This window comes from Engystomops pustulosus, chromosome 3, assembly GCF_040894005.1.
Source record: "Engystomops pustulosus chromosome 3, aEngPut4.maternal, whole genome shotgun sequence".
Lineage (NCBI taxonomy): Eukaryota > Metazoa > Chordata > Amphibia > Anura > Leptodactylidae > Engystomops > Engystomops pustulosus.
In genome coordinates, this window is record NC_092413.1 from 105,099,194 (window position 1) to 105,126,328 (window position 27,135).

General features: G+C 45.4%; 1 protein-coding gene across 3 annotated transcripts in view; it reads right to left on the minus strand.

Annotated features, from left to right (window-relative positions):
- The window catches only part of DCBLD1 (discoidin, CUB and LCCL domain containing 1), an 81,257-nt gene that overhangs the window by 38,345 nt on the left and 15,777 nt on the right, over positions 1 to 27,135 (minus strand). Inside the window, exon 1 of one of the 3 annotated variants that reach the window (XM_072141711.1) lies at positions 25,202 to 25,510. The exons of 1 other annotated variant lie outside the window; for it this stretch is intronic. In XM_072141711.1, the coding sequence (XP_071997812.1) occupies positions 25,202 to 25,271 (70 nt within the window). In that variant the 5' untranslated portion in view covers positions 25,272 to 25,510. Of the gene's footprint in view, positions 1 to 25,201; positions 25,511 to 27,135 lie in introns of those variants that run through there. One more of the 3 variants, XM_072141710.1, reaches the window with a different exon arrangement.

Below are 27,135 nucleotides of genomic sequence, written 5' to 3' on the forward strand. Positions count from 1 at the left end.
AAGTTCAAATTTTTGAGGGCATTGTCTATTATTGTATACCGAGTAATACATAGGGATAACCTTGTTGACCAGCGATATCCATTTCTGCAGGGGAGGGGGGTCACAATCCTTCCAGGACATAATCACCACCTTACGAGCGTAGTACAGGACGAGTCTAAAGAAGATCCTGTCATAATGGCCACCAATGACCTCATTTATTATTCCCAAAAGGCAAACCTTGGGGTTAGCTATATGGGGAAAGCCAAAGTGAGTGCTGAGGAATGTTAGCACTTCTGTCCAAAAGGCCCTGACCCTGGGGCATGCCCACACACAATGTAAGAAAGAACCACAGGCTACCTGACATCTGAAGCAGTTATCATCCTGTCTAGCCCCCATACGATTAAGTCTTACCGGTGTGTAATAAATTCTGTGGAGGAATTTTGTTTGTACTAGGAAATCCCTAGCGCTCACCACTGAGTCAAAGTAGGAGTGCTCAACTTCCCCCCATTCCTCTTCTGAGAGGTCTGGGATATCCTCCCTCCAGCGCCCATGAGCCCGATCAAATGGTCTAACTCCTTGTGCTTGCAGAACATTGTACACTTGTGTGAGAGTTTTTGATAGATCAGGGGTTCCTAGCAGAGTTTCCAGTTTAGTGAATTCTGTGGACAATGTAGTGGACCCAAACTGGGCCTTAAAGGCGTGTCTCAGTTGGGAGTAGTGGAAGGACGCCATGGGGGGTAGGGAAAATTTCTCTCTCAGTTCACGAAGGGAGAGTAGCCCAGAGTTTGAGGATAACAATTGGCCGATGAACTTGACACCTGCAGCCCCCCACATCGTCCACCCAGGCAAGGAGAGAAGGTGTGGGAACCAAGGGTTTAACCAGATGGGAGATCTGGGAGACACCGGAGGGGGAGAGGAGGGGCTGACTAGCGATTGAGCTCTTCGCCAGCATACAGCTACGGTACGCAAGGGAATTGGGATTAAGGCCGGGGATTTGTACCTATATAGAAGGTTCGTGAGCGCTTCATATGACCCCATCAGAGACCCAGCCAAAGCAGTGGCCGCATTCCCCCTATCTATGTCGATCCACCACTGTGCGTAGACAAGTTGGGATGCTAAATAGTAAAAGTATAGGTCAGGAGCCGCTAATCCACCTCGAGATCTAGGCGCCTGTAGCACGGCCAGACTGAACCGTGGGCTGGTTCCTTGCCAGTAGAATGTTCTTAAAATACTGTCTATACGTTTAAATATTAGTTTGGGGAGTAGCACCGGGCAGGAGTGAAGTAAATATAAGAATTTTGGTAGATAAATCATTTTAAAAATATTAATGCGACCATATAGGGATAAGGGTAATGCGGACCATGCCTGCAACCGTTTCTCTGTGTCTGTTATCAGGGGATCAATATTTAATGCAACATAATCCTGGACCCTACGAGACACCCTGACCCCAAGATATCTAAAGCTAGATACTACCTGCAGGGGGATAGATAGATTAAGACTGACATTTCCTGATAAGGGGAAGAGGACTGACTTATCCCAATTTACCCGTAGGCCTGAGATGGAACCAAATCTGTCAATTAGGGAAAGAAGGGACACCAAAGAGGCGCCAATGTCTCCAAGGTATACTAAGGTGTCGTCCGCGTATAGAGAAACTTTCTCCGTGATCGACCCTCTCACCAATCCAACTATATCATCGGAGAGGCGAATGGCTATAGCAAGGGGTTCAATGGCCAATGCAAAAAGTAACGGGGACAACGGGCAACCCTGCCTGGTGCCCCGGCCCATGGGGAAGGGGGCAGACACATTCAGGTTAGTTCTGACCCTGGCTTTCGGACCCTGATATAGAAGCTGGACAAGGGCCAGAAATCTGGGGCCTATTCTCATTTTAGCCAGTACGGCCCATAAATATGGCCATTCGACAGAGTCGAAGGCCTTGCAATTGTCAAGTGATAGAACAAAGCCAGGATCAGGAGAACCCACCGCTGCTTCTATGTTTAGGAATAATCTCTGAATATTAATATCCGTTCCCCTGCCGGGCATAAAGCCCGTCTGATCCGGGTGCACCAGTGACAAAATCACCTTATTTAGTCTTGTTGACAAGATTTTGGCCAGGATTTTTACATCGGTGTTAAGGAGAGAAATAGGTCGATAGGAGTCAGGGAGAGAAGGGTCTTTCCCGGGCTTCGGGAGGACTACTATTAAGGCTTCTCTCATAGAGGGAGGCAACGAGCCATGCTCCAGGGCTGTGTTAAAAACATCAAGCAGCTTAGGGGCTAAAAATTCACATTTACTCCTATACCATTCTCCCCCCAACCCGTCTAAACCAGGTGTCTTACCTGATGGAAGAGACTGGATAGCTAACTCCACCTCCTCTGCTGAGATAGGGGAGTCTAATTCTAGTGATTGAGCAGGGGTTAAGCGCCACAGAGGAAGGTCATCCAAAAAGGCATCTATTTCAGCAGCCGTGGTAGATATGCTAGGACTGTACAGGGAAGAATAAAATTCTTTAAACACTTTATTTATGGAGGTAGGATCATGTACCAAGGCCCCATTCGCATCTGCTATAAAGGGGACCGAAGCACACGGTCGTTCTGCCCTGGAGAGGTATGCAAGTAATTTACCATTTTTGTCCCCAAATTCAAAAACTGAGGCTTCAGAAGCCAAAAGGCGTTTACTAGTGCGTTCCTTGGCCAGAGCAAGATGTTCCCGCTGTACCTGCGCCCAAGCCCTCTTATTGTCCCCGCTGGGATTCTCTATGTATCTCTTTTCAGCAACCTGTAGTCTAGAGGTCAACCCTCTTTCTTTATCGCCCATGACCCTCCTATGCCCTGCCACCCCAGAGATGATCGCCCCCCTCGTAGAGGACTTGTATGCGTCCCATAGAAGCAATAGATCTGGATGGTTATGATGGGTTTCCCAAAATTCATTATGATCTGTCTGCATTTTCATCTGCACTGCAGGATTAGAAAGCCATGCAGGGTGCAGGCGCCAAATTCGGGAATCACAGGGAGGACCAATCAGTAGATTGAGAACCAAAGCGGAGTGGTCCGAGATACTACGGGGGCAGTGGAAGATAGAGTCAACCATGGGGAGCACGTCAGGAGAGCCTAATGCCAGGTCTATTCGAGAAAAGGTCCTATGCACTGAGGAGTAGAAGGTATACTCTTTCCCCAAAGGATATTTCCCCCTCCAGAGATCTATCAGGTTAAGGGACATAATCCATTCATTTAATCGAGTTGATGCTGGGTCTACACCACTAGTGCGATCCAGAGATGGATCGGGCACCGCATTAAAATCCCCTATACATATTAATGGACCCGGGGGCATGGCTACCAATTTATCTGTCAGTGCTTGTAGTGGACCAGTATCAAAAGGAGGAGGGACGTACACTGAAGCAATGTTGAAGGAGGACCCCCATAAGGAGCAATGCAGTATGACAAAGCGGCCAAAATGGTCGATGGCCACCTGTGACACCTCTATTGGGAGGGATTTAGATACAAGTATAGAGACTCCTCTTGCATACACTGAGTATGAGGAGTGGTAACCCCTAGCAACCCAGGCACGTTTCAGTGATAGAATTTTTTGTCCTGTAAGGTGTGTCTCCTGTATACAGACTATATGAGGAGACTGTTTTTTAATGGTATCCAAAATTATAGCTCTTTTAAATTTAGAATTTAGCCCTCTAACGTTCCAGCTTATTACCTTAATTGACGCCATAAGAGTAAGGAGCGATATGGATCTGGCTGGATAGTTGGAGAAATGGAACCTGCAAAGAGAGATGGAGGGGACATAGACACATACAACCAATCACACACACATTCACACAGCTTTACCACAAAAAACACATAATAAAGCATTAACATTAACATGAGTAAACCTGTATCCGAACTATACATTAGAGATAACCCCCTGTCTAACACTCTAACAATTGAAGTGCAGACCTATACCCTCGAACTATCTAACTACCAGGAACTATGGTCCCTAACTAGGATAAACCCAAAACTGCTTATCCCGGGAACCTGACCCCTATAGTAAGGGGATTAGGAAGTAAATGATGGATAGCACCGATCACTTAAATACAGTATAGAGGGAGCACCCCAATAATATACTAGAGGGGGTGTAGGCACCCATCTTGAAGTATTATATGACATAACCGCTTAGCTATATTAGCACTGGGACCCCAGTTATGACATGCAAGTCCTCTTGACTAAAAGAGAAGGACTTTGAGTACCTTCCAGCCCAAGGTCAGGGAGGAGGGGCCGCCCTAGCACTTCCAGGAGCCCTAGGGGCTGAGTCCACCCAGTGCATGGCTTCGGACGGGGAGGTGAAAAAACGGGTCCTCTGACCATCTATCACACGGAGACGTGCAGGGAAAATCATCGAGTATTTGTACCCCTTATCCCTAAGACGACTACGAACCTCATTGAAGTGGGTGCGCTGCTTCCTCACCGCAGCAGAAAAATCAGGGTAAAATGCTATTCTGTTATTACCCAAGAGAATCTCCCCTTTGCCTCTAACCGCACGCAGAATTGCGTCCCTATCCCTAAAGTGTAGCAGTCTAACTAGGAAAGGCCTGGGATTTCCCCCCGGAGGGCCAGGGCGGGTTGGGACTCTATGGGCCCTTTCTACCGTGAAAAACGGCGAGAAAGTCTCTGCAGGAAGCAAGTCCTTCATCCATTTTTCAAAAAAAGCGACCGGATCGGGACCCTCAGCTTTCTCGGGGAGACCAACAACTCTTATATTGTTGCGCCTTAAGCGGTTCTCAAAATCATCCGCCCTGTCTGCAGCGGCAGCCATCTGACGTTGTAAATCAGTAATCTGAGCGGGCATTGGTCTCTGGACATCTTCAACATCAGAAATGCGGCGCTCCGTCTCGGTTATCCGCTCCTTGGCTTTATGGACGTCATGTCTCAGGATGACAAAGTCCTGACGGAGTTCATCAACTTTGTTAACTAGCTTAGATTGGCAGGAGTTAATGGCCGCTAACACCTCAGCAAATTTCTTGTCTAGCACCTCAGATGGATCCATAGGAATGTCCTCCGGGTCGTCAGGTTGCAATGGGCTCTGAGATCCATCAAACATGGAGGGTGAGGGACCAGGAGACCCTTGAGGAGAGCTAGGCTGAGCACGTGAAAACCTGCCCAGCTTCCTTGCCGCATTAGATTGTATTTGTGCTAAAACAGCTTGTGAGGTGGAGCACGCCTGGTTATCCAGAGGGTCCAGAGAATGGTACAGGGGGTCTCCAGGAACTGATTCGTCATCGGATGGCGGCGCAGAGGCTCCTGATGGCGCCTTACTTTGTTTAGCTGTTCTCCTCCTGTTGCCCATTTTACTATCTGTGTGAATTACAAGCATACAGCACCAGTAACCCAGTAAGCTTTCAAGGAGGGTTGAATTGAATCAGACAATCACTAAGGATTCACCAGGGTAGACGGCAGAAGGACTAAAACCGAGCTCTATGTAGTATAGTGGAAGTAGAAGTAACCCCTTCAGTGCCAGATAGCAATGTGAGCAGGGGGGGGGTCAGGAAAGTCACTTCTGCACTGACACAGGTGGGCTATGTCAGGAGAGGCTCTGTGGCCAGGGGAGCAGACAGGCAGCCTACCTCTCAGCCGCAGTTGCTCCGTGGAGACAGGACCCCGAGGCAGTGGTTCCTGGGCTGTCCCCCAGATTCTCTGACGGGGGCAGCGCTTGGAAGGCAGGAGTGGGAAGTGCGCCCTCTTCACTATGGCGCCGGCACACCACGTGCCGCACACCCCTCACAGCAGCGGCCGCCCTCAGTCTCTGTCCAGAGGACCGACTCCACGCCTGCCGCCGACACCGGGACCCGGGAGGAGGATTAAATGTGCAGGCAGCGCCCGGATAGCAGGAGGAGGAGGCGCGCCAGATCTACAATGGCGCCGGCGCCCCACGTGCTGCGTGCGCCACACCACTGCGGCCTCCCTCGATCACGAACAGGGGGCCCGACACCTCACCAGATACCGGCACCCGGTCCCGGAACACAGAGGTGCAAGGCACCAACAGCGGCAGGTTCGGCCACACCGGCTCCTCAGCTTCAGTGGCGGCGCCCGGTCTCCGCTTCTGACCCTCCGACTCGGCTGGGGTTCCAAATGGCCGGCTCCACTCCGTCCTCCTAGTGCCAGGTAAGTCCGCGCCGGGTGTCCAGCTGATTATAATCACGGATGGCTATCCAAATATCAGGATGGAGGTCAGGATCCCGGGAGCTCGCCGGTATGCGTCCTCCTAGCTCGGCATTCGGCCACGCCCCCTCTTTTCGGGCGTAGTATAAGACAAACCTAAAGAAAATTTTGTCATAGTGGCCATTGACAACTTCATTTATGATGCCGAGGAGACACACAGAGGGAGACATCAAGCGTGGGAAATCAAAGTGTATATTTAGGAATTCCAGCACTTCAGACCAGAAGACATGGACCCTAGGGCAGGACCAGACACAGTGCAGGAAGGATCCGACTTCAGCCTGACAGCGAAAGCAAAGATCATTGGGCATTGCTCCCATGCGGAATAGTCTAGCAGGGGTGAAGTATACTCGATGGAGGAATTTAGATTGGATCAGGAAGTCCCTCGCACTCACTACAGATGTGAAGTAGGACAGTTCGACCTCCCTCCAGTCATCATCTGACAGGTCAGGGATATCCTGTCTCCAGCGTTCACAGGCTCTATCAAACGGTCTGGACTTTTGCTCTTGTAGGAGAGCATAGCACTGAGTGAGTGGCTTAGGGAGGTCCGGGGTACTCATCAGAGTCTCTAGTTTGGAGAATTTCACTGTCAGGCTGAAGGAGCCGAATTGGGCTTTGAATGCGTGCCGCAGTTGCGTGTAATGGAAGCTGGCCGTATTGGGTACAGTATGTCTCTCCCTTATCTCGTTAAAGCTGAGTAACTCTGCTACCGGGGATAAGAGCTGGCCTACAAATTTCACCCCCGCTGCCCCCCACATTGTCCAGCCCGGGAGGGAGAGGAAGTGAGAGAGCCATGGATTGAGCCACAATGGAGTCCTAGGCGAGAGAGGGGGAGAGCTGCTCGGTTCTACCAGGGATTGTGCCCTACGCCAGCACACCGCTACCGTACGTAGGGGAAGTGGGGTATCAGATGGGGACTTATACCTGTACAGCAGGTTTGTAAGGGCCTCGTAGGAACCTACCAGGGCACCAGCCAGTGCAGTAGCTGCATTACCCATGTCTATATCTATCCACCACTGGGCATATACTAGCTGGGAAGCCAGGTAATAAAGATACAGATCCGGGGCAGCCAGTCCACCCCTAGACTTGGGAGCCTGAAGCAGCGCTAAACTGAACCGCGGGGCACTACTCTGCCAGTAAAAGGACCTGAGAATGCCGTCTAAGCGTTTAAACAAACTCTTAGGAAGGAGTATAGGACAGGCATGGAAAAGGTATAGAAATTTTGGGAGAAAAATCATTTTAAATATGTTAATACGCCCGTACAAAGACAGGGGGAGAGTGGACCAGGCTTTTAGGCGTGATTCCGTTGCAGTTATCAAGGGTGTAATGTTTAACTCCGTATATGCCTGGACCCTGCGTGACACCTGAACTCCCAGATATTTAAAGGTGGACACCACCTGGACTGGGACGGGGAGGGAGTGTACCCCTACATCAGATAAGGGGAAAAGGACCGATTTGTCCCAGTTAACCCGGAGACCTGAGAACCCCCCGTAGCGTTCTATCAGGGACAGGAGGGATTCTAGAGAGGGGCCCAAATCCCCAAGATATACAAGTGTATCATCAGCGTAGAGAGATACCTTTTCAATGATAGGACCTCTAGTAATACCCTTAATGCTATCAGAGTGACGGATCGCCACAGCAAGGGGCTCAATGGCAAGTGCGAAGAGGAGGGGAGATAGCGGGCAGCCCTGCCTAGTGCCCCTGGCCATAGGGAGAGTAGGTGAGATGTTAAGGTTGGTCCGTACCCTAGCCTTGGGATCATTATACAGTAGTTTAACTAATGCTGCGAATCGAGGGCCAAGACCCATTCTAGGCAAAAGGGTCCACAGATATGCCCATTCCACAGAGTCAAACGCCTTACAATTGTCTAAGGATAAGATAAACCCAGGGTCTGGAGACCGCTCTGCCTCTGCTATATTCAGGTGTAGTCTTTGTATATTTATGTCAGTTCCCCTCCCAGGCATAAAGCCTGTCTGGTCCGGGTGAACCAAGGATAATATCACTTTATTAAGCCTTGTTGCCAGAATTTTTGCTAGGATTTTAACATCTGAGTTTAGGAGGGAAATTGGGCGGTACGAGTCGGGAAGCAGGGGATCCTTGCCAGGCTTAGGAAGAACTACAATAAGGGCCTCTCGCATGGAGTCAGGGAGGGAACCACTGTCGAGCGCATCGGAGTACAGGCTAAGTAGATGAGGGACCAGAGTCTCACAGTTATCCCTATACCACTCACCTCCCAGCCCATCAAGTCCAGGTGTCTTACCGAGGGGCAACGATTGGATAGCCAGTTCCACCTCCTCCGCCGAGAGCGGAGCATCAAGCTCCGATGACTGTGCCGATGTGAGTCTCCAAAGTGGAAGACTGTCAAGGAATCTGGAAATCTCGACGGAAGAGGCGGACAATCTGGAGCTGTAAAGAGAGGAATAGAATTCATGAAATACCATGTTTATGGCCCGGGGTTCTGTGATCAGGGTTCCACTACTGTTAAGGATAGAGGGAACGGAAGCACAAGGACGTTCAGCCCGCGATAGATACGCAAGCAGCTTCCCATTTTTATCTCCGAATTCAAAGATGGACGCTTCCCTGGCTAGCAGGCGCTTACTGGTGCGCTCCTTCACTACAGCTAGATGGTTCCTCTGCGCCTGAGCCCAAGTCTTTTTATTCCCCGGAGTAGGTTTCTCTAGATACTCCTTTTCTGCATTTACCAGTGCAGCGGTCAGCCTCTCCTCCTGCGCGTTTAGAGACTTTCTATGGCCAGCTACACCTGACATGAATGCTCCCCGCACCGAGGACTTGTACGAGTCCCAGACTAGGAGAGGATCAGGATGGGTTGAGTGTACATCCCAGAACTCGCTGTGCGCAGCCCTGACAGTACTCAGGACCGCTGGGGATTGGAGCCAGGCCGGGTGCAGGCGCCATACGCGGGAGTCGCTGGGGGGGCCTATAAGGAGACTAATGAGCAAGGCGGAGTGGTCTGATGCACTGCGTGGGCAATAGGATACCTGGTCAACGTGCGGCAACATATCAGGGGAGACAAAGGCCAGATCAATCCGAGAGAAGCTCCTGTGCACAGAGGAATAGAATGAATATTCTCTCTCTTGAGGGTGTTTACTACGCCAAACATCGGCGAGGTCTAGAGAAGTGAGCCACTCGTTCAGACGGACCGAGCCTGTGTCCAGACCACTTGTACGATCTAAGGAGGGATTAGGGACTGCATTGAAGTCACCAATGCAGAGTATCGGACTGGGAGGCATAGCAGCCAGCTTACTGGATATTAGGTGCAATACAGCTGGATCAAAGGGAGGGGGGACATAAATAGACGCTATAGTAAAGGTAAAGCCCCACAAGGCACAATGTACGATCACATAACGGCCAAAGTGATCCGGCGCTACCTGTATGACCTCTATGGGAAGCGCTTTGGATATGAGTATGGATACTCCCCTAGCGTAGACAGAGTAGGAGGAATGATACCCTCTAGCCACCCAGGCCCGCTTCAGGGAGAGGACCTTCTGACCCGTAAGGTGTGTCTCTTGGATACATACAATGTGAGGGGCCTGACGCTTAATGACATCTAACATCAGAGCCCTCTTGAATTTAGAATTAAGTCCCCTCACATTCCAACTCATTACCTTAAGTGAAGACATCTTAGCGGAAGGGAAAGGGGTGTGGGGAAGGAGACGTGAGCAACCAAGCATTCATCCTTTCATACCACAAAGACATAGACAGACAGACAACAGTGAGCATAACAAATATAACAGAACTGAACTAACAATCCCAAGAATACAAACCCCCTGTCTAACACCCTAACAGCAGTAGTGTAGACCTATACCCACTAACAGTCAAATAGTAGAACAGTGGTCCCTAACTCAAGACAAACCTACACCATTTGTCCCGGGACCTTCAACCCTTAATGTATATATGATCAGGAGGTTATTAGGCAGCCATATTTAGAGAAAACCAAAGAGGAGATAGGGGATGGGGGAAGGGGGAGGGGAGGGGGAAGGGGGAGGGGAGAGGAGGAGGGGGGGGAATAGGGAAAGAATGAAGTGCCATATGTGGCGCACTGGTCGATATAACCAAACAGAGAACACAAATCAATCACAGGGTACATTTGTGAGGCACGTAATGTGTAAACAAATATTAGAAAACTGTAACAGTGATTTGGGACCCCTAGATAACTATTCAGGACTAAGTCCAGCTTTGTCATAGCACATCAGATAAAAGGATATGTGAGTCCGGTCACTCAGGAGGTGCGGGCCTTCCAGCAGGAGCCCGAGGGGCTGCGTCAGCCCAGTGAAGTGCTTCGGTTGGGCAGGTGAAGAAACGAGTCTTCTGTCCGTCCACAATTCGGAGCTTGGAAGGATACATCATGGAGTATTTATACCCCTTGTCACGGAGACGAGCACGGACCTCGGTGAATTGTGCTCGCTGTTTCCTGACGGATGCAGAGAAATCAGGGTAGAAGGACACTCTGCTGTTGGCATAGAGAATTTCTCCCTTGGTACGGACAGCCCTGAGGATAGAGTCCCTGTCCCTAAAGTGCAGCAGCCGGGCCAGGAAGGGTCTCGGATTGCCCCCTGGGGGGCCAGGGCGGGATGGCACGTGATGGGCCCTTTCCACTGTGAAGAACGGGGAGAAGGTATCTGCAGGAAGCATATTTTTGAGCCAATTTTCAAAAAAGGATACAGGGTCAGACCCTTCCACTTTTTCGGGGAGGCCAACCACTCTGACGTTGTTCCGTCGCAGGCGGTTTTCGAGGTCATCAGCTCTGTCGATGGATGCAGACATTTGGCGCTGAAGCTCTCTGATCTGTGTCGGCATAGGCCTCTGGACATCCTCCACCTCAGATATTCTGCGTTCAGTTTCGGTGATTCGCTCTTTGGCTTTGTGGACATCATGTCGTAATAGAACAAAGTCCTGTCGCAGCTCATCCACCTTGGTGACCAGTTTGGATTGGCATCCGTTAATGGCCGCCAGCACCTCTGCAAATTTCCGATCCAACTCCGTGGCCGCGTCAGACGGATCAGCACCCTCTTCATAGCTTACAAGCTGTGGCGGGCTCTGGGAGCCTTCAAAGAGGGAGGGAGAGGAGTTTGGGGACCCCTGAGGAGAGCAAGGCTGTGTGCGGGAGAATCTCCCTAACTTTTTGGCAGCGTTTGACTGTATCTGCTCCAGAACGGCTTGTGATGTGGAGCATTCCTGCGCATCCAGGGGTTCCAGGGATTGGAATGGAGGATCTTCATGGACGGATTCATCATCCGAAGGAGGTGCAGACACCCCGGACGCTGCTTTGAGCATTTTAGCCGTCTTCCTCCGATTACCCATGGCGTCTGGGCAGGGGGGGGCCAGTGATAAACAATCAGGAAGCCTAGCGTCCAGTAGTTAGCAGAGATACAGTCCAAACCCACGTGGAGTATTGCAGCAGGACTGCAAGGGTTAATATAAAACAGAACCCAGGAACAGGGGATCTCTGGGAATATGGAGGACTCAGTAACATGTTTCATTTTTAATGAATTTTGAAACCTATTACAACAGCTGAGGAGAGGTGATTTTCCTAATTACAATACTATTAACATTTGAATTTACAAAACGCATAGTAAACGCAATGTTAACACGTGTTAATGTGGCGTTTATATTGCGTTTTGTAAATGCAAATGTTAACAGAAATTAAATAAAGCAAATCACCTATCCTCAGCTGTTGTCATTGGTTTCAAAATGCATTAAAAACGCAATTAAACCTATACGTGTAACCAATAAAAAAAATTGCAAAAATTTAAGAATTTTGACAAAAGAGGTTACTGTGCAAAATGTTAAATAGTTAAAGCACGTGAAATAATTCCAAATTACATGTTAAAATCGGGTCCATGAAAAAAAAAAAAAAAAAACTTCCTTTGCACCTGCCCTGGACCAGGTGCAGATTTGCATCAAAAAAGGCACCAAAAAAAAGGGAAAACGTCGCACGGAACATCTGGAAAACAATGATACATAAGGCACACTGCACAAAGGTGTACTTGAAAAAGAACTGAGTTAAAAGTTGCAAAAATGGTGCAAAATGGCAAAAGTCACTAAAATTTGACAATTTTCCTAGCTGAAACTATGATACATGTGCCCCAGTGTATACTGGCACTATCCAATTCAACAAAGCAATCTCTCTCGGGGACTAAAGTAATCGGCTCCGATTAATTTTTACAGTGTTTTGTTGAGAAGGAATATTAACATTGGGAGTGTGGGGATAACAGACAAAACAACTTGTGGCCAGTTTCACTCTCAGCTAAATCCATTTTTGGCAATTATGTTATAATATTTTCCTTATTGCTATAATCCAACTAACCCAAGATACTCTTAGGATGCTGCAGCTGTGTTATAAAAGATATAATAATATTATGGCAAAGATAAATGGTGATTCATATTGTAACTTGCTGCTCCCAGTACAGCATGGCCTGATTTTACATGAATGCTGGCCGCATAAAGCCCTCACACCCTGTTACTGACTCTTACTATTAGCATAACACCAATACTGTGTCCAGTCCTCTACCGACATGGCAACACATAAACATTGCTCAAAAGACAGATCTGGTGCATTATCTTTATTTCCCATCACAAAGTGTAGATTACCTCTAGTTTGTTATGCACCAGAGATTACTTGTATCATGCTTTTTACATAACACAGCACTGTTGGAGGTCTCCGTGTGTGGGAGAGGAGGCTCATGTAGCGAAAGATGCTAAATGCCCCAGAGACAAGGTTGTAAAGTGACAACATCGACAAGTAATGCAAAACAATCAGAGAGCAAAACAAGCAATGCAACAAAACATCACTTCATATAGAGTATGGCATGTCATGGCATGGGTTAAGTCCCATACATCATGTGTATTTTTTATTCTGTTCATTAGTAAATCAGGTGGACATTAACCCAGAGCATCAGCAGTTTCTTACAATTTATGCTGATCTTGCACTTTTGCAAATATTTGCAAAGTAAAATTCCCTTGCAAGTAATTTCCTGCTAAAAAAAACTTTTACTATACAGTTCATGCTCTACTTATACTGTTGTCTTCTGTCTGAAAAACACTACTTTTATACATTTCTACAGAAGGGTCAAGGAAAACTGATGAAACTTTTTTTTAATTTATCATCCATTATAGGAAACTAATTGCTCTTGTTTTTTTTGACCCTGATAAATTATAAAAACAATTTCAGTGATAATACAGCCATATACTAATAGCCCCGGATGTTTGCAAACAGGATAGCATGCGGATCTCAAAAATTGACTTTCTGAATGAGCGTTTACTTTTTTTTTTGTAGGTGGCATACAGACCCTTTGATTTCTATAGGTCTGTTCACACATCAGTTTTTTCACAGATGTACAAACAGCGAGAAAAAAAAATGGACAGCATTCATTATTTTTTTCTCACACGCTGACCACAGACATCCACAAAGAAAAAAATGGACGGCACACTGATGGCATCCGTAGGCGGTGTTTGATCTCTGTTATGAAAAGCAGATTCAAAGGCTGCAGAGGACACATACACTTGTGATCAGGGATGTGCAACACTTGTTTTTGCATGTAGACAATGGAAAAGGTCCTCATTTGCAAATGAAAGCGTTTCAGTGTAAACTCATATGCCGTTGACAAAACCCCTCCCGCTGCCTCTGAATTTCATTTCAAAACGCAATTTAAATGCAGCATGTCAACACAGCCTAATAAAGTACTATAATGGAACCGGTAACATCTGAGTGCAACACCCATACCAATGCATAGGCAGGCTGGTAATTGCAAATAGAGCCCTCTCCAGGTCAGGAGCTGTTAGGGGGAGTCACAAACCCTCTATGAAGGTTCTGGAACCTGATCATTGTGTAATAGCAGCTGTAGCCTCTGCCTGGAAAGGCATTAGTTAAATGGGTGTAAGATGTTATCCAATTATGTGGCTGTATCGTACACTGGAGTGTGATTGGAGAGGTTCTACCACCTGACCAGGGGGAGTATAAAACCCCTGTGCAGGGGGAGCACATCGTCTTTTCCACACAGCAGGGAGTCAGACCTGCTGTCAGAGTGAAGTGTTCAGTACACCTTCAGTGCTGCCACAGAACTAATACCAGGAACTGAGTCAGGAGACTCTAATCCAGAGCTGCAGGTTTTTACAGTTTGGTCACAGCTCCATCCAAATTGTCCCAGCCTGCATCTACTACCAGGTTGGAGCTTTATTCCTGAGGAACACTCTCCAAGACCACTCCAGTGCCAGAATCCAAATCTGCTGTTTGACCATTTAGTCCCGTTGCCTGCTACCCGTTGTTCAATAAAGAACCGTGAGTTGATTTGCACAACATTGCCTCTATATGATCCCTGGATACAGCTGTATCACCACCACAGGCTTCCCCATCCATTCCCCAGGGAACTATCTTACAGATACTCAGGGGTTGCCCTAGGGAGAAACCAGTGCTTCAGCCTCTCCCTCCTTATTTCTTGCACACACCACCTGCTGGAGACCTGCCAGGCTGTAGGACAGCCCTCCAGTCCCCATACTAAGCACAGTGACATCAGCACACCCTAGGCCGCAAACGCCAGCCTCTCCGGTATTCTGGGCCCCGGCTTCCTCCAGGCCCCAAGAAAAGGCTAGGCCCCCCGGTGAGGGATGCTGCATCAGCAACTGCTGAAGGCTTACCATGTGATCCAAACCATATGCTTCATGATAGTGACAAGTGGATAATCTCCTGCAGTCACCAGATCCATGGGTTAATAATCTTATAAAGAGCAGTGGCAACGTATTCTTGTGGCTGCAGCCTACGCACACAAAAAACCTCAGGAAATCCTGAGGCTTCTCCATCCTATGACAGGAACATTGCTCCAGGCCAAACTACTAGGCCCTTTTGTGTGCTTGGGACGCTTACCTGCATGCAGCTGTGGTGATAGGTTAATTGAATACAACTAAAGCAAGATTCACAGAAAAGATACACTACATACTACATATATGGTGTCATATACTGCAACACCTCAAGTTCTTTGCATCAAGGGGTTCTAAAGGGTTTGGATACTTCTACCAAACTAATGACTGGAGCACATATTTTCTTTTTCCGTTAAAGATTATTCGATATGACTGAGTGGTGCCCTAATTTTAATGGATAGATACTACATTGCGGATGTAGTATCTGCAATTATACATTGAGGTTTTCAGTATGGCATGTATTCTTCTGAATGCAAATGTCTAATGTGGGTTTAACTACATTGAACAAACCCTTACAGTGTGAGTTCATAACTCATTGCATTTCCATTGTATGTGCTGGAGTCATGGAGGAGTGGCTCAGGTAAATATTTGATTGATGGCCAGAAGGAAGTAATGGGCCATCATAGGCCTCTTAAAAACCTGCATACATGCTACTGCCACCTAGGAGTTGCTTTAAACATGATTTTGCCATAGAGTTTCAAATGGAAAAAAAAAAAATATGCGTTTTAAAATCTCCCTCCCATCAATGTTAATGGGAGGTTATTGGGTCTTTTTCCACTTATGATAAAATGTCTGTGCAGATGTGAGGCCATGCTGAGGATTTATAAATTGGCAGCTTGTCCAATCTACTGAGATTTTTGGAATGGAATTTGCACTTATTAGAACCCACTGCAATGCAATAAATGCAATCCACAGCAAAGTCTAAGTGCCTTCAGGTGATTTCTGAAGAAAGCATTATTTACATTACTGTACTGTACTGTAGTCCGTGGTCCACTCAGGAAAAGGTTCATTTCAGACTACAGAAGTGACACTCTACATGAGCCAGACAATAGTTGGACAATTCTCATTAAGAAACAGACTTAAGAGGCAAAAGCACTTGTGTATCCAGGTCAAACAACAGAGCTAACCTCTTCTGCAAGCTCTCTACACACTCACCCATTTGGTAAATATTTGAGTGCGGAGCCACTGACTTATCTTTTAATGTTGTCAGCAATGAAGCATATAACGTCATATGCAATGAAACTGGTTACTATAAAATTAGCCAAACATCTGTACTAATATAGGAATGTGGCAATTACACAAGGTATTTGCTGTGTAAACGTAGTGTGCTGGCAGCAGCATCGCGGAATGACAGAGACTGACAATTAGTGTATAACCAGATATCCAGTTACTGCAACATGTACAAGACTGGCTATCACGCCTGCATAGCGGCTGAAAAGCTGAAGCAAAATTAATCTCACTGAGGCCGTGTTCACACACAGCATTTCTGCACCCATTCAAAAATGCATGCGTTTCCAAATTATTTAAATAACCTTCCCAGATAAAACTCTGAACTCAGTCCTGATAATAAATAATGGCCATGTGCTTGAGTAAAGAGGAAACGCAAAGAAGAAGCAGCAACAACAGAATGCAGCAAAAACGCCACATGTGAACCTATGAACAACACAGAACACTTGCAGGCGAGGAAAGCTCTTCTAAAATATGCACCCCGCTTGTCCCGTCCTCTCAATGCTGGTGACATAAATCGGCTGTCTGCAAGTCTCAGGCATGCGCAAGAACACTTTCCATGCGCAGCAGGCTGGTTACTAGTGCAACTGTGCAAGTAAAGTGTTCTCTTGCGAGACTTGCAGACAGCTGAGTGACTTCACCAGCTGTCTGCACTGAGCGGGCAGGACAAGCAGGGTGCATATTGGGTAGCTGGGTGCGTACACATTTTAGAAGATGGCGCTCTGGTGGCGTTGGCCGGAGCGCCTCCTAACCCTAATTCACACATTTACCGTATATAAAGTGTATTTCACTGTGAAACGGAGGTTGCAGAAAACAAGAAAAAAGGTGCAAGGACCTGCCAAAGGGCTATGTTCACAGAATACCTTTGTACTGTTCCATTACAAGTGTAGTACATCAGAAACAAAATCCTGATTCTAAATGGAAAGTCTGCTGTTTGTATCAGTTACCACTGGCTTCTATGTACCATCACGTTTCAGATGGTCTCATTCACACATAAGTTTATTTCTCTGTTCGCTATCCGGGATTTTCAAGGAAAGCATACTGACACTCTATTTTGCTTGTGGTTTTCACATTTCAGTCTTTTGCCCCACTACTCTAAAATACTTTACAGACAGTCCTATTTTTTTCACGTGGATCACAGATGTCAATAGAATATTATAAAGTGTTGTGGGAAAATGAAAGCTGAGCTGTGATTGGTTGTCAACTAGAGCTTGAGCAACTAGAACGGTTTTGCTCTCAGACACTGTTAAATCTCCCCAAGTTTTGCCTTCAAATTAATGTAAACCATCAGTTAATTTTTTTGCAGGACGTGGAGAACGCCACATTGGGTGAAAAAAAAAACTGATGTGGCTTATAGCTACAGATAGCTTATAGAGAAAAAAATATGTGTGAATAAGCCCTTATTCTGTCAAATCTTCTCTACATCATGGTCAAGGGCAATTGATACTTAACAGAAGGTCGGACATCGCTCACAGTATTTAGATTCCGCTGTTTGACTCCTATAACAAACCGAAACAATGGAAGCTGCAAATCCACATGCAAACTTAGGCCAACTTGTCTCTGTTTAGTGTTAACCCTTTGATTTATTCAAACTGATACTTAAAGGGGTATTCCGGGAATATGAACGTCTGACACAAAAACCCATGATGATATAAATAAATGACTATAACAAAACTCAATGTCATTAGTCACAAAATGGAGCTTAAATAGTTTGATAATATGATTTACAAATTTTATGGCCTCTCTAAAGTATGCAGAGATGGCCACCAATGGAAACTTCAAGTCCCATGATCCTTTAGTTCTCAGTAACTCCTCCTCCCTCTTATGCTCTCCTCCCAGTGATGAGGTAGCAGACTGTCTTGGGGTAACAGACTATGTTAATATAGTAATGATGTGTAACTACCATCCCTGCACATTACCTCAATGGGATGATGTCTCACCACAACACTGGTCATACTGGATTCACTGCAACCAATTGATTACAGCCAAATGTAGTGATGATCACATGACCTGCCCAGGCAGGTGGAGAACATGTGATGTGGACGTGTGACCAGCGGCCATCTACTCTCCTGTGTCTGCTCCATGTGAGGAAATCAACTGATAAAAGGGCCAGTAGCATTTTAATTCTTCATTGCAGGGTATCTCAGCTAATTACATATTAGCTAATATTTTGTGTACCCATTTGTATATGAATTGTGCTGATTCCTGGAATACCCCTTTAACCCTCTTTCCCTCCAACTGTAAAAAGAGAAGAAAGAAGATTGAATGAAATGCAGACTGTACAAAACACAGGGTAAGATTATACAATGAATAAGGTACAATGACTGTGTAAATACCTAGTCTGAAAATCTGCATACAGCAAATAAGACTTTCACACTGGCAGTATTGACCATCTCTGATCAACGACAAAAGACTTTACTAAAGATCCTGAGGCCAGTCATTGGCAATTTACATAAGAAACAAGGTCAGAAAACAGAAAAGCAGCAGAGCATGTTGTGTTTTGTCTGAAAGTGATCGACACGCTAAAATGCCATTCAAATCCCAGAAATCGCTGAAGTCAGCAGCAAGTCTGCCAGCTGGTGTCTCTCCAAAACAGAACAATACCAAGTAAAGCCTAGGTGTTAAAGACAAGCTGCTAATGCAGCACCCCCCACACAACCTGTTCCCTGGTCACCCTATATCCCCAAAGTGAAGAGCTAGGAGAAGTGTCCAGGAACGTGAGCCACAATCTGATCTCATAAGTAGAGACTCCCTCATTGCTTTGGCTATATTACATTATTTGGACTGTCTTGTTCTGGACCCTTTCACTGAAGAGACAGAACCCGTATGATAGAACATAGAATACACATCATATTCCACAATCACAGAACAGCTCTGATTTTCTTTGATATTAAAAAAACAATTGTTACGAGATCCTTCTTTATGATCCTTCTTTAAGTCAGATGCTTTCCGTTTACTTGTCCCCCCTGGAATTCAGGGATCACTGCAAAATATTCCCTAAAGAAACTTGGAAGAAAACCTGTATGTCATCAATGAGGACACAATGACGCTGCAGATACTAGAATGTTTCTCAGCATGTGTGGTCAGTCCTTAGTGGTGGTACTGTACATTGTGGATGAAAAGATAGCGATTCCCATTCTTATGCAGACAATGAAACCCACAGTGTAAATTGATCTGCAATGCCAGGTAAGCCAAGGTCACACCGCTGTCAGTGGTTCCTACCTCTACTGTTCTGTTTTTAATGACTGCAAAAAACTTATGCCAACTATAGCGCTATTTTTGCAATGGACACATTTGTGAAGGTAAACTTTCATACACGCAAGTCAATGGGAAGAGACAGGGGCGCACCTGCCATGAGGTGAGTTGGGCATCTCGCCTCAGGCGGCGCGCCTCCTGCTCCACGAGGGGGCAACACTGTGGGTCCGGCACCTTGCTCCCCGCCACCCCTGCCCGCCGACATAGAACTTCCACGCTCCGGCCAACGGCCGACACTGTGCTCCCACCCTCACTCCCTGCATACCTCTGCTCCCGGTTCAAACCCCCTGCGCTGCCGTCTGCGGTCTGGCACCATGCTCCTGCTCAACCCACCATCCGTCTGGTATCATGCTCCCTGCCGGCACCTGCATGTCCTGCAGGAGTTCCACAGTAAAACACTACATTTTGGGCAGTCTTTGCTGTGTCTTCCCATGATGGAAAATCAACAGCAGTTTTGGAAGTTGTAACAAATTTACCTAGAACACATTTTTTGTTACAACTTTCTAGGTAAATCATTGAAAATGTGTAATGTCTGCCACCACAGTTCCTTTAATAATGAATAAAAATTGATAATTCAATCAACTGAAAAATAACAAAAGTGTATACTCACATGGTAAAAAAGCAGGATAGATAGACTCTTTCAAATAACATACTGTGCTGCAGAAATGGGAAGGAAAGTTTGCAAAGTAAGGCATTTGAAGCTACACACTATATTGTAGCTGTAGAGCTGTAGAACAAAGAATTAGCAGGAAATCCTATGGACACATGTAGCAGACGCTGTGCTGTGACCACGCTGAGTGGGATGTTATCTCTCAGGCTGTGATCAGTGGAAACAAAGGACTCTCTTGGTAATATGTGCTGAAAGCAGGACAAACAGATAAACTAATGTCTGCACATGAGCTGCACTGCATATACATTCCCCACAAGGATGATAAAGGCAGAGGATCCCATCGACAGATGCTCCATTCTTATTAAATATGGTTATCGCTCATTAAGCACAATGAATGGTTAATTTATTTCATTTGCAGAGTGACAGATAAGGACTATCACTTATTAAGTATAATAAAATAGAATTTACCGCAGCCTACCAAGCATCTGGCACCCTACAGCAGAGGTCATTGTCTACAATAAGTCTCAAACGTTTTGGAGCTTTTCTCTAGTTCACTGTGTGGTGTCACCTCATAACATAGTAGAAGCTTCAATCCCAGACATGCCCAGGCAACACACACCGTCAATGCTGGAAAATATATACAGGCAGTCCCCGGGATATGTACAAGATAGGTTCCATAGGTCTGTTCTTACGTTGAATTTATATGTGGGTCAAAACTGTATATTTCATAATTGTAGTTCCAGACAAATACCTTTTTTGCCCCAGTGACAATTGGAGTTTCAACATTTTTCGCTTTAATGGGACCAAGGATTGTCAATAAGGCTTCATTACAGACACTTCACAGCAGTCTGGTACTATAGTAAAGCATTCAGATAGCTTCACCGGTGGTCACAGTGGGTAGAAAGGTCCGTCTTTAACTAGGGGTTGTCTGTAAGTTGGGTGTTCTTAAGTAGGTGATCCCTTGTATATCCGTTTTCATGTTACCACACCACATGTTTTATAAGGAAGGGTCCCCTTGGGCTGCCATAGTCATGTTTTATCCTCTTCCTGGGCTACTGTAATCTAGAGTATTATGTAGGTATCTGGGCTAAAGCCAATAAAAACCATGTTGATGAAGAAGATGATAAGTAGGGATGCATTAAGTTGGACTGTGTAGTACTATATACATCCATTCTTATGGCATATTCAGTGGGAGAAGCTAAACACTCACACATACTGGTCCCTCTCCAGGAAACCAAGAAGTTCTCTGTTTTCTTAATCCATAAATAGCGCTCACTACTTCCTTTAGTTGTAAAACACAATGAAGCCACAGGAGCCTTTAACTTTGAACACTGGCCAAATTGCAAACTACAAATAAGAAGTCCAGGCAGGAGGAGCAGCTTTAATATCCCACATCATCCTGCCTACAAATGTACAACTATCTGTGAACATAACTTTGCTACCTGGAAATCTACCATCAAAATCAAGCATGATGAACCAGAACCACACTTACTCAGAGATCCAGGAACTGTGACTGTGATAATCTTCTTATATTTGTTATATTTATCCGTGGCCTTTTTTCTTCTAAAATCAACTTTCAACATTATGCTAGTGAGGCTGAAGGGCTACCATAGCTGGCTTTGCAGACTGTCACACTGTCTCATCCTCCCCCTGCTTCTTTAGCACTTGTACAATGAGCACTTCCCATTGTATTCTCAGTGCAGAGGAAACAAGGGGAGGGTGAGACAGAGTAACAGCCTTTAAAGCCAGATCACAGAGGGGCTAGAGTAGCCCTTCAGCCTCATTAGCATAATGTTAAAAGTTGATTTTAGAAGGTCTTTGGGACCTATCATGACAATGGAGGGCTATTGAGACTGCTCCCCAAGACATTTACATCAGAGATTGTCAGTACAACCACCGTTCCATTCAAGAAAGTGAGGCAAGAATTATATACGATATCCAATTTTATCAGCAGGTAAAACATGTAAAGTGTGAATGAGATTATTTCCACTGTGTTACGGTGTAAAGACTAGAAACCAGTTCATCGATCTTTTCAGCTGACTTTTCACATTACATTCAGCTCTAGGATGATTTTCCCACACTCATTATTTGTTTCATAACACAATAAGTCACAAACGAGTCAGCAGACCGTCTCAGACAGTGACTAAGGAAATATATAAAACATAAACATGTCTAATGATAACACCATAATGTGTAATCTATCCATGAAACCAGCACATCCACTACGTATATATCCATTATAAGAATTCTATACATGAATATATACTGTGCTGTCCGCTGCATATTCACCGCAAGAAAAGCCCTTTAATTGGAAGCTATTTTTGTGTTGTTTTTGGCTGTCAGGGTTAGCTGACGTCAGACACCCACCTTGATAGTGATGCCTTATAGCGAGGATAGGACTTCTGAAAACCCCAAGGAGGAAGGAAAGAAATGAAAATGTACTTGCCCTGCTTTATCTTCAGGGGCGACACTCCAAGCTGTCCCAGAAACGTCAGCGGTAACAAAGAGATGCCAGTGGGCCCTGATGCCATAGAACAAGTCTGAGGCTTCAGTAGGTGCCAAGACTACCAACACAATAGGCCCGGCCTGGAGTGAAGGGGAGAAAATGGCAAAGGAAACTGGAATTGGGAGATGGAGCCGGGGATGTAAAGTTGTTAAAAAAAATTTTTTATGTAAGCCTGCCACAGTCCCTTTGATGTTTTTCAGATTTCCTGCCAACTATTGGTCCACCTTGTGCCACGGTACGGCACCACAAATGTGTGACACCGTTCTGCCCTGCGCATGCTCTATCTTTCCCCGTGTATGCGGGCCGTGCGCTGCTGTTCTCTATGGAGAGAGGAGGGGTCACCTCTTCCTCTTCTCCAGCGCACAGTGGTTTGCGCAGCCGGGTGGGCATACGGCTGTATGCCCATGGAAACTGTAAGCCCATGGCTGTTGGCATCACAGCTCTGTGTATGAGCCCATATAAATACATGGGAATGTGTGCTAGCACACGTTCGTTTTCATCAGACCTAAGTTGCTTAGAACCTGAGGCAGCGATCACGCGTTGTGTTTCAGATGAACGTGGCCTTAGGCTTGCACATTTTTTCTGCTGCCAACACCAAACTTAAAAAAATGGGTCATTTTTTGGCCAAAAAATGTACCCCATATATGTGCATATTTACATACAAGTTTTTTACACAATTGAGGATCAGTGTCTAATACAATCATTTATAAGGCAACTGAACACCCTTGGCACCTCCCCATCCACCCTCCCTGTGGTCTGGCAGAAGATGTCCTCCTATAGTTCGGTCCTTGTAGAATCATTGCCCCTTTCTCACACATACATAACTATAACAACCGAGCATCAGCACCTTACACCACCTGCAATCCTCTCGGCCGTAGTCACACCCAGTTCCGCAGTAACTCCAGGGAAGCCAGCCCCAGACTCCCGATTCATTTGCCCCACTGTTTCTCAAACTTCTTCAAAGAGCCCCGTCTGTGATTCACTTTCAATTCCATGCATATAGTACATTTATCATTTTCTTCACTACTTTCATACCTGGCGGCTCGTCACAAAGCCAGTGTCCTGCAACAGACATCCGTAGCTGGTAAAGAACCTTTGACACCACCATCTGTTCTGCTGGAGCCATATCTAATTCCCCCACACACCCAAAATACAGAGTCTGGGATTAGCCAAAACCCTAGTTCCAAAGACTGTATTTACTAAGTGTATTACTTTTGCCCACAAGGAACCCAGAACTGGGCACGTCCAAAATAAGTGAATGTTATCTGCCATATCTTTCGAACGGTGCGGACAACAGGCATCCCTCCTAATTGCCATTTCCCACAGCAACACAGGTGTCTGATACACTTTATAGACAAGGAATAGCCGTGTCCTTTGTTGTGCTAAGTTCAACGACAATAAGGACAGAGACCCCAGGACCTGCCTCCACTCATCATCCGTTAAATCACCAATAGCTGCTTCCCATTTACTGCGCACCCCAGTCATTTCATCTCCCAGTATCTTATCTAACAGTGCACGGTACAATAATAAAATAAGGCCCCTTATATTCTCAGCCTGCACCAACCCTAACATCACTCCCAAAGTAGAAAATGTTACAGGCTGTGCTTGGATCACATCCCTAATTTATAGGTATTGATAAAACATAGATTGTGGAAAGCCCAAACCCCTCCTGTAATTGTTGGAAAACTTTAAATACTGAATGGATCTTTCTCTAGCTGCCAAAAGATCCCAACTCCTGTGATATTCTCCTCAGCGGTCAGTGGCTCTTGATGTTATTGCTGGTTGGCGTATAAACGTACCGTTACATGGTACACCCAAGAACAACAGGACATAACCTCACTATGGTTAATAGATGGGAGGACCTGGGGATTTTTGAAGAAAGACCCAGTATTCCTTCCAGAGAGCAGTAAAATGTTACTAAAGCATGCAGTACAAGCACACCCAACTACTTGTGGAATCTGCACATAGAATTCCCCGAGTGAAGTGCAAAAGGTGAAATACACAAGCAGATCCACACATGAAATGTAAACTGCTGAGAATTTACAAGTTTGTTGTTTTTATGGATCTGAACCTTGCACGCACTCAAGGCCTGGCTTCCATTATTACTGGGTCTTATACTTATGATATTCTAGTCAACAGAACGCAATAGATACCTGACAGAACTAAGACAAGTGGGAACACAGCCTCATGTTTAGATCCTGGCAACCAAACACATGGCCATCTCTCCCCGATCATTGGCATCCACACCAATCCCAGTGGCATTACCACAACCACCTGCCAATTCAGTCTGATCAATTATTATATCACATATAACTATATGTATATCAGGCACAACAAACTGAAAGACTTGAAAGCAGGAAGCAGGCCAGTGATCTCCAGAAACAACACATAGTACTTCTGCTTATATCACCCAGCTTTCCTGAAGCTCTGAATGGTAAAAATACTGAGTCATATGTTGCATAGTTTCTCACATACATTTAGTATTCCAGAGGTACTGTAATGGGAATCTTATACCTGCTATCCAACTTTCCTAAAACTCTGAATGGAAAAAAAAATACCTACTACTGAGACCATGTTATTGTTTGTGTTAATAATACACACAAATATATATTTAAATTATACATATACTACATATATTCAAAGAAATTTTGAAAACCCTGGAAATATCGGTAATATCAAATGGACTGCACAGTAATAGCAGACACTACTTACCCAGGGTCTCAGCCAGCAGCAGGGCAGGGGCAGCCAGCCATAGCCCCAGCAGGGGCAGCAGTCCGGCCATTGCTCCCAGGACACTCCACCTAGTCACAAGTGTGCAGCAGGCTGAGGCTTTGGATATAGTCTCCACACAGCGAACCCTCGTATCTCCATTCAAGGGAGCTCCACATAGATATGACAAGAGCACACACCCGCCAGCAGCACCGTGCGCCCGCTCTATGGACTCTCACACTGACTGACTGACTGCCACAAGTTCCGTGCTCCTCCCGGTGAGGGGGAATGAGCTGTATTGTCACCTAGCTCTGCCCCCTGCTGGTCAAACCACGTCCCTGAGGTCCTGCACATGCAGGCAGCGCTACAATAGCCTGTAAGGTAAGAGGAATACCAAACAGTATACACCCCAATCTAATACTATAATAATTAGCTAAATACTAATGGAAAACGACAGCTTGTAGAGTACTAGTATAAACCACAATCTAATACAAAAATGAATACTTATATAATACTGCAGGTTGTAAAATCGTATTACTTATGTCAAGCTAATTCTACTTATGGCGACACATATAAATACCAATCTAATATTCTGTATGATAAAATAATAGTTCTAATGTAATAGTCTGACTACTACACTAATATTGTCAATAGTGAAGTAACACTATTATTAATAGATAAATATGAAACTATTCTGAACAGTATTCTAATACCCACACTAAAATACTAAGATTATGAATATTCAAAGGGCCATAAAAAATACATTTATAAGGTTCAGCTCACCTCCCTTGAAGCCAGTGCGTTTATTTCGTAATGTCGATGTACGGATAGCTGTGTGACTTCTATGACTAAGGACTGTAATAATCAGAAACCCGCCAGACCTATGTGACGTTAGGTATATGTTTTAACATGGACATATAATATATTTTTTCATAGTTTGGAATGCTGGAGTTGCCCTAGTTTTTTCACTGGCACATTATTCAAAGGTGTATTCCAGGAATTACAAGTTATGCTTTGTCTTTTGTGGCCCCAACACATCACAAGAATTGGGCCCTGTGTGTCTCTCCTAAGGATATCTTATTAGTAGATTTTGCCCACTTACATGTGACCTGATATTCCATTAAAAAGGGGCACATAGGACACCTGTACAAGCCATACTGATAATTTTCAGCATCAACTTATTATTATTAAGGCCAATTGTTTTGTGAACCTCCAGACAAATTAGCACTACACTGGCACCCCAATTGTTCCAGTACCATCAGTCAGTGTACCTTCAATGGCCTTAAAAAGGTTCATTTACATTACAATGCAGTTAAGGGTTTTCAATTGTAAATTCTGTGTCCTACCCTTTTTTAATATGTACTGAGTATTTCCCATCTACAACTGAACTGACCTGCTAGGTGACTTATTGTATCAGTTCTGTTTACAACAGAAGTTGTAACTGGAGCTTTTGGATTTGCCACATTCAAAATCCATCCGAAAAGGTCAACTAGCATGTCTAAAGTTGTGATGTAATTGCCCCAGCCGAAGAAACACAGATGGGTATCTTGCCCCATTGATACAAGATACATAACACATATGATGTGTAGGATATGTCCACCACTATCATCAGTATATTCTATATCTGTTAATTCATATAATGAATGTTTGCTCATGAAGCCAGAGCTTAAAAAAGTTAAACAAATCTATCCACACTGTATACCACCCACTCCAAAACAATTCAAACATGTCAAGAGGTATGGGTCAACTGTTCTGCCAAAACAACACATATCACATTCCACAGACACAGGCTAAGCAAAGGTGTCATCTACTGTGACACTGTCATGCGAAACATGCTCACATTTGTCCCTAAGCAGCCATCACACACATTCCTGTGGTATGTTAAGACGTTATCACTTAAGCTGCCCATAGAGTTAAGATAACTGTCATCCTAACAG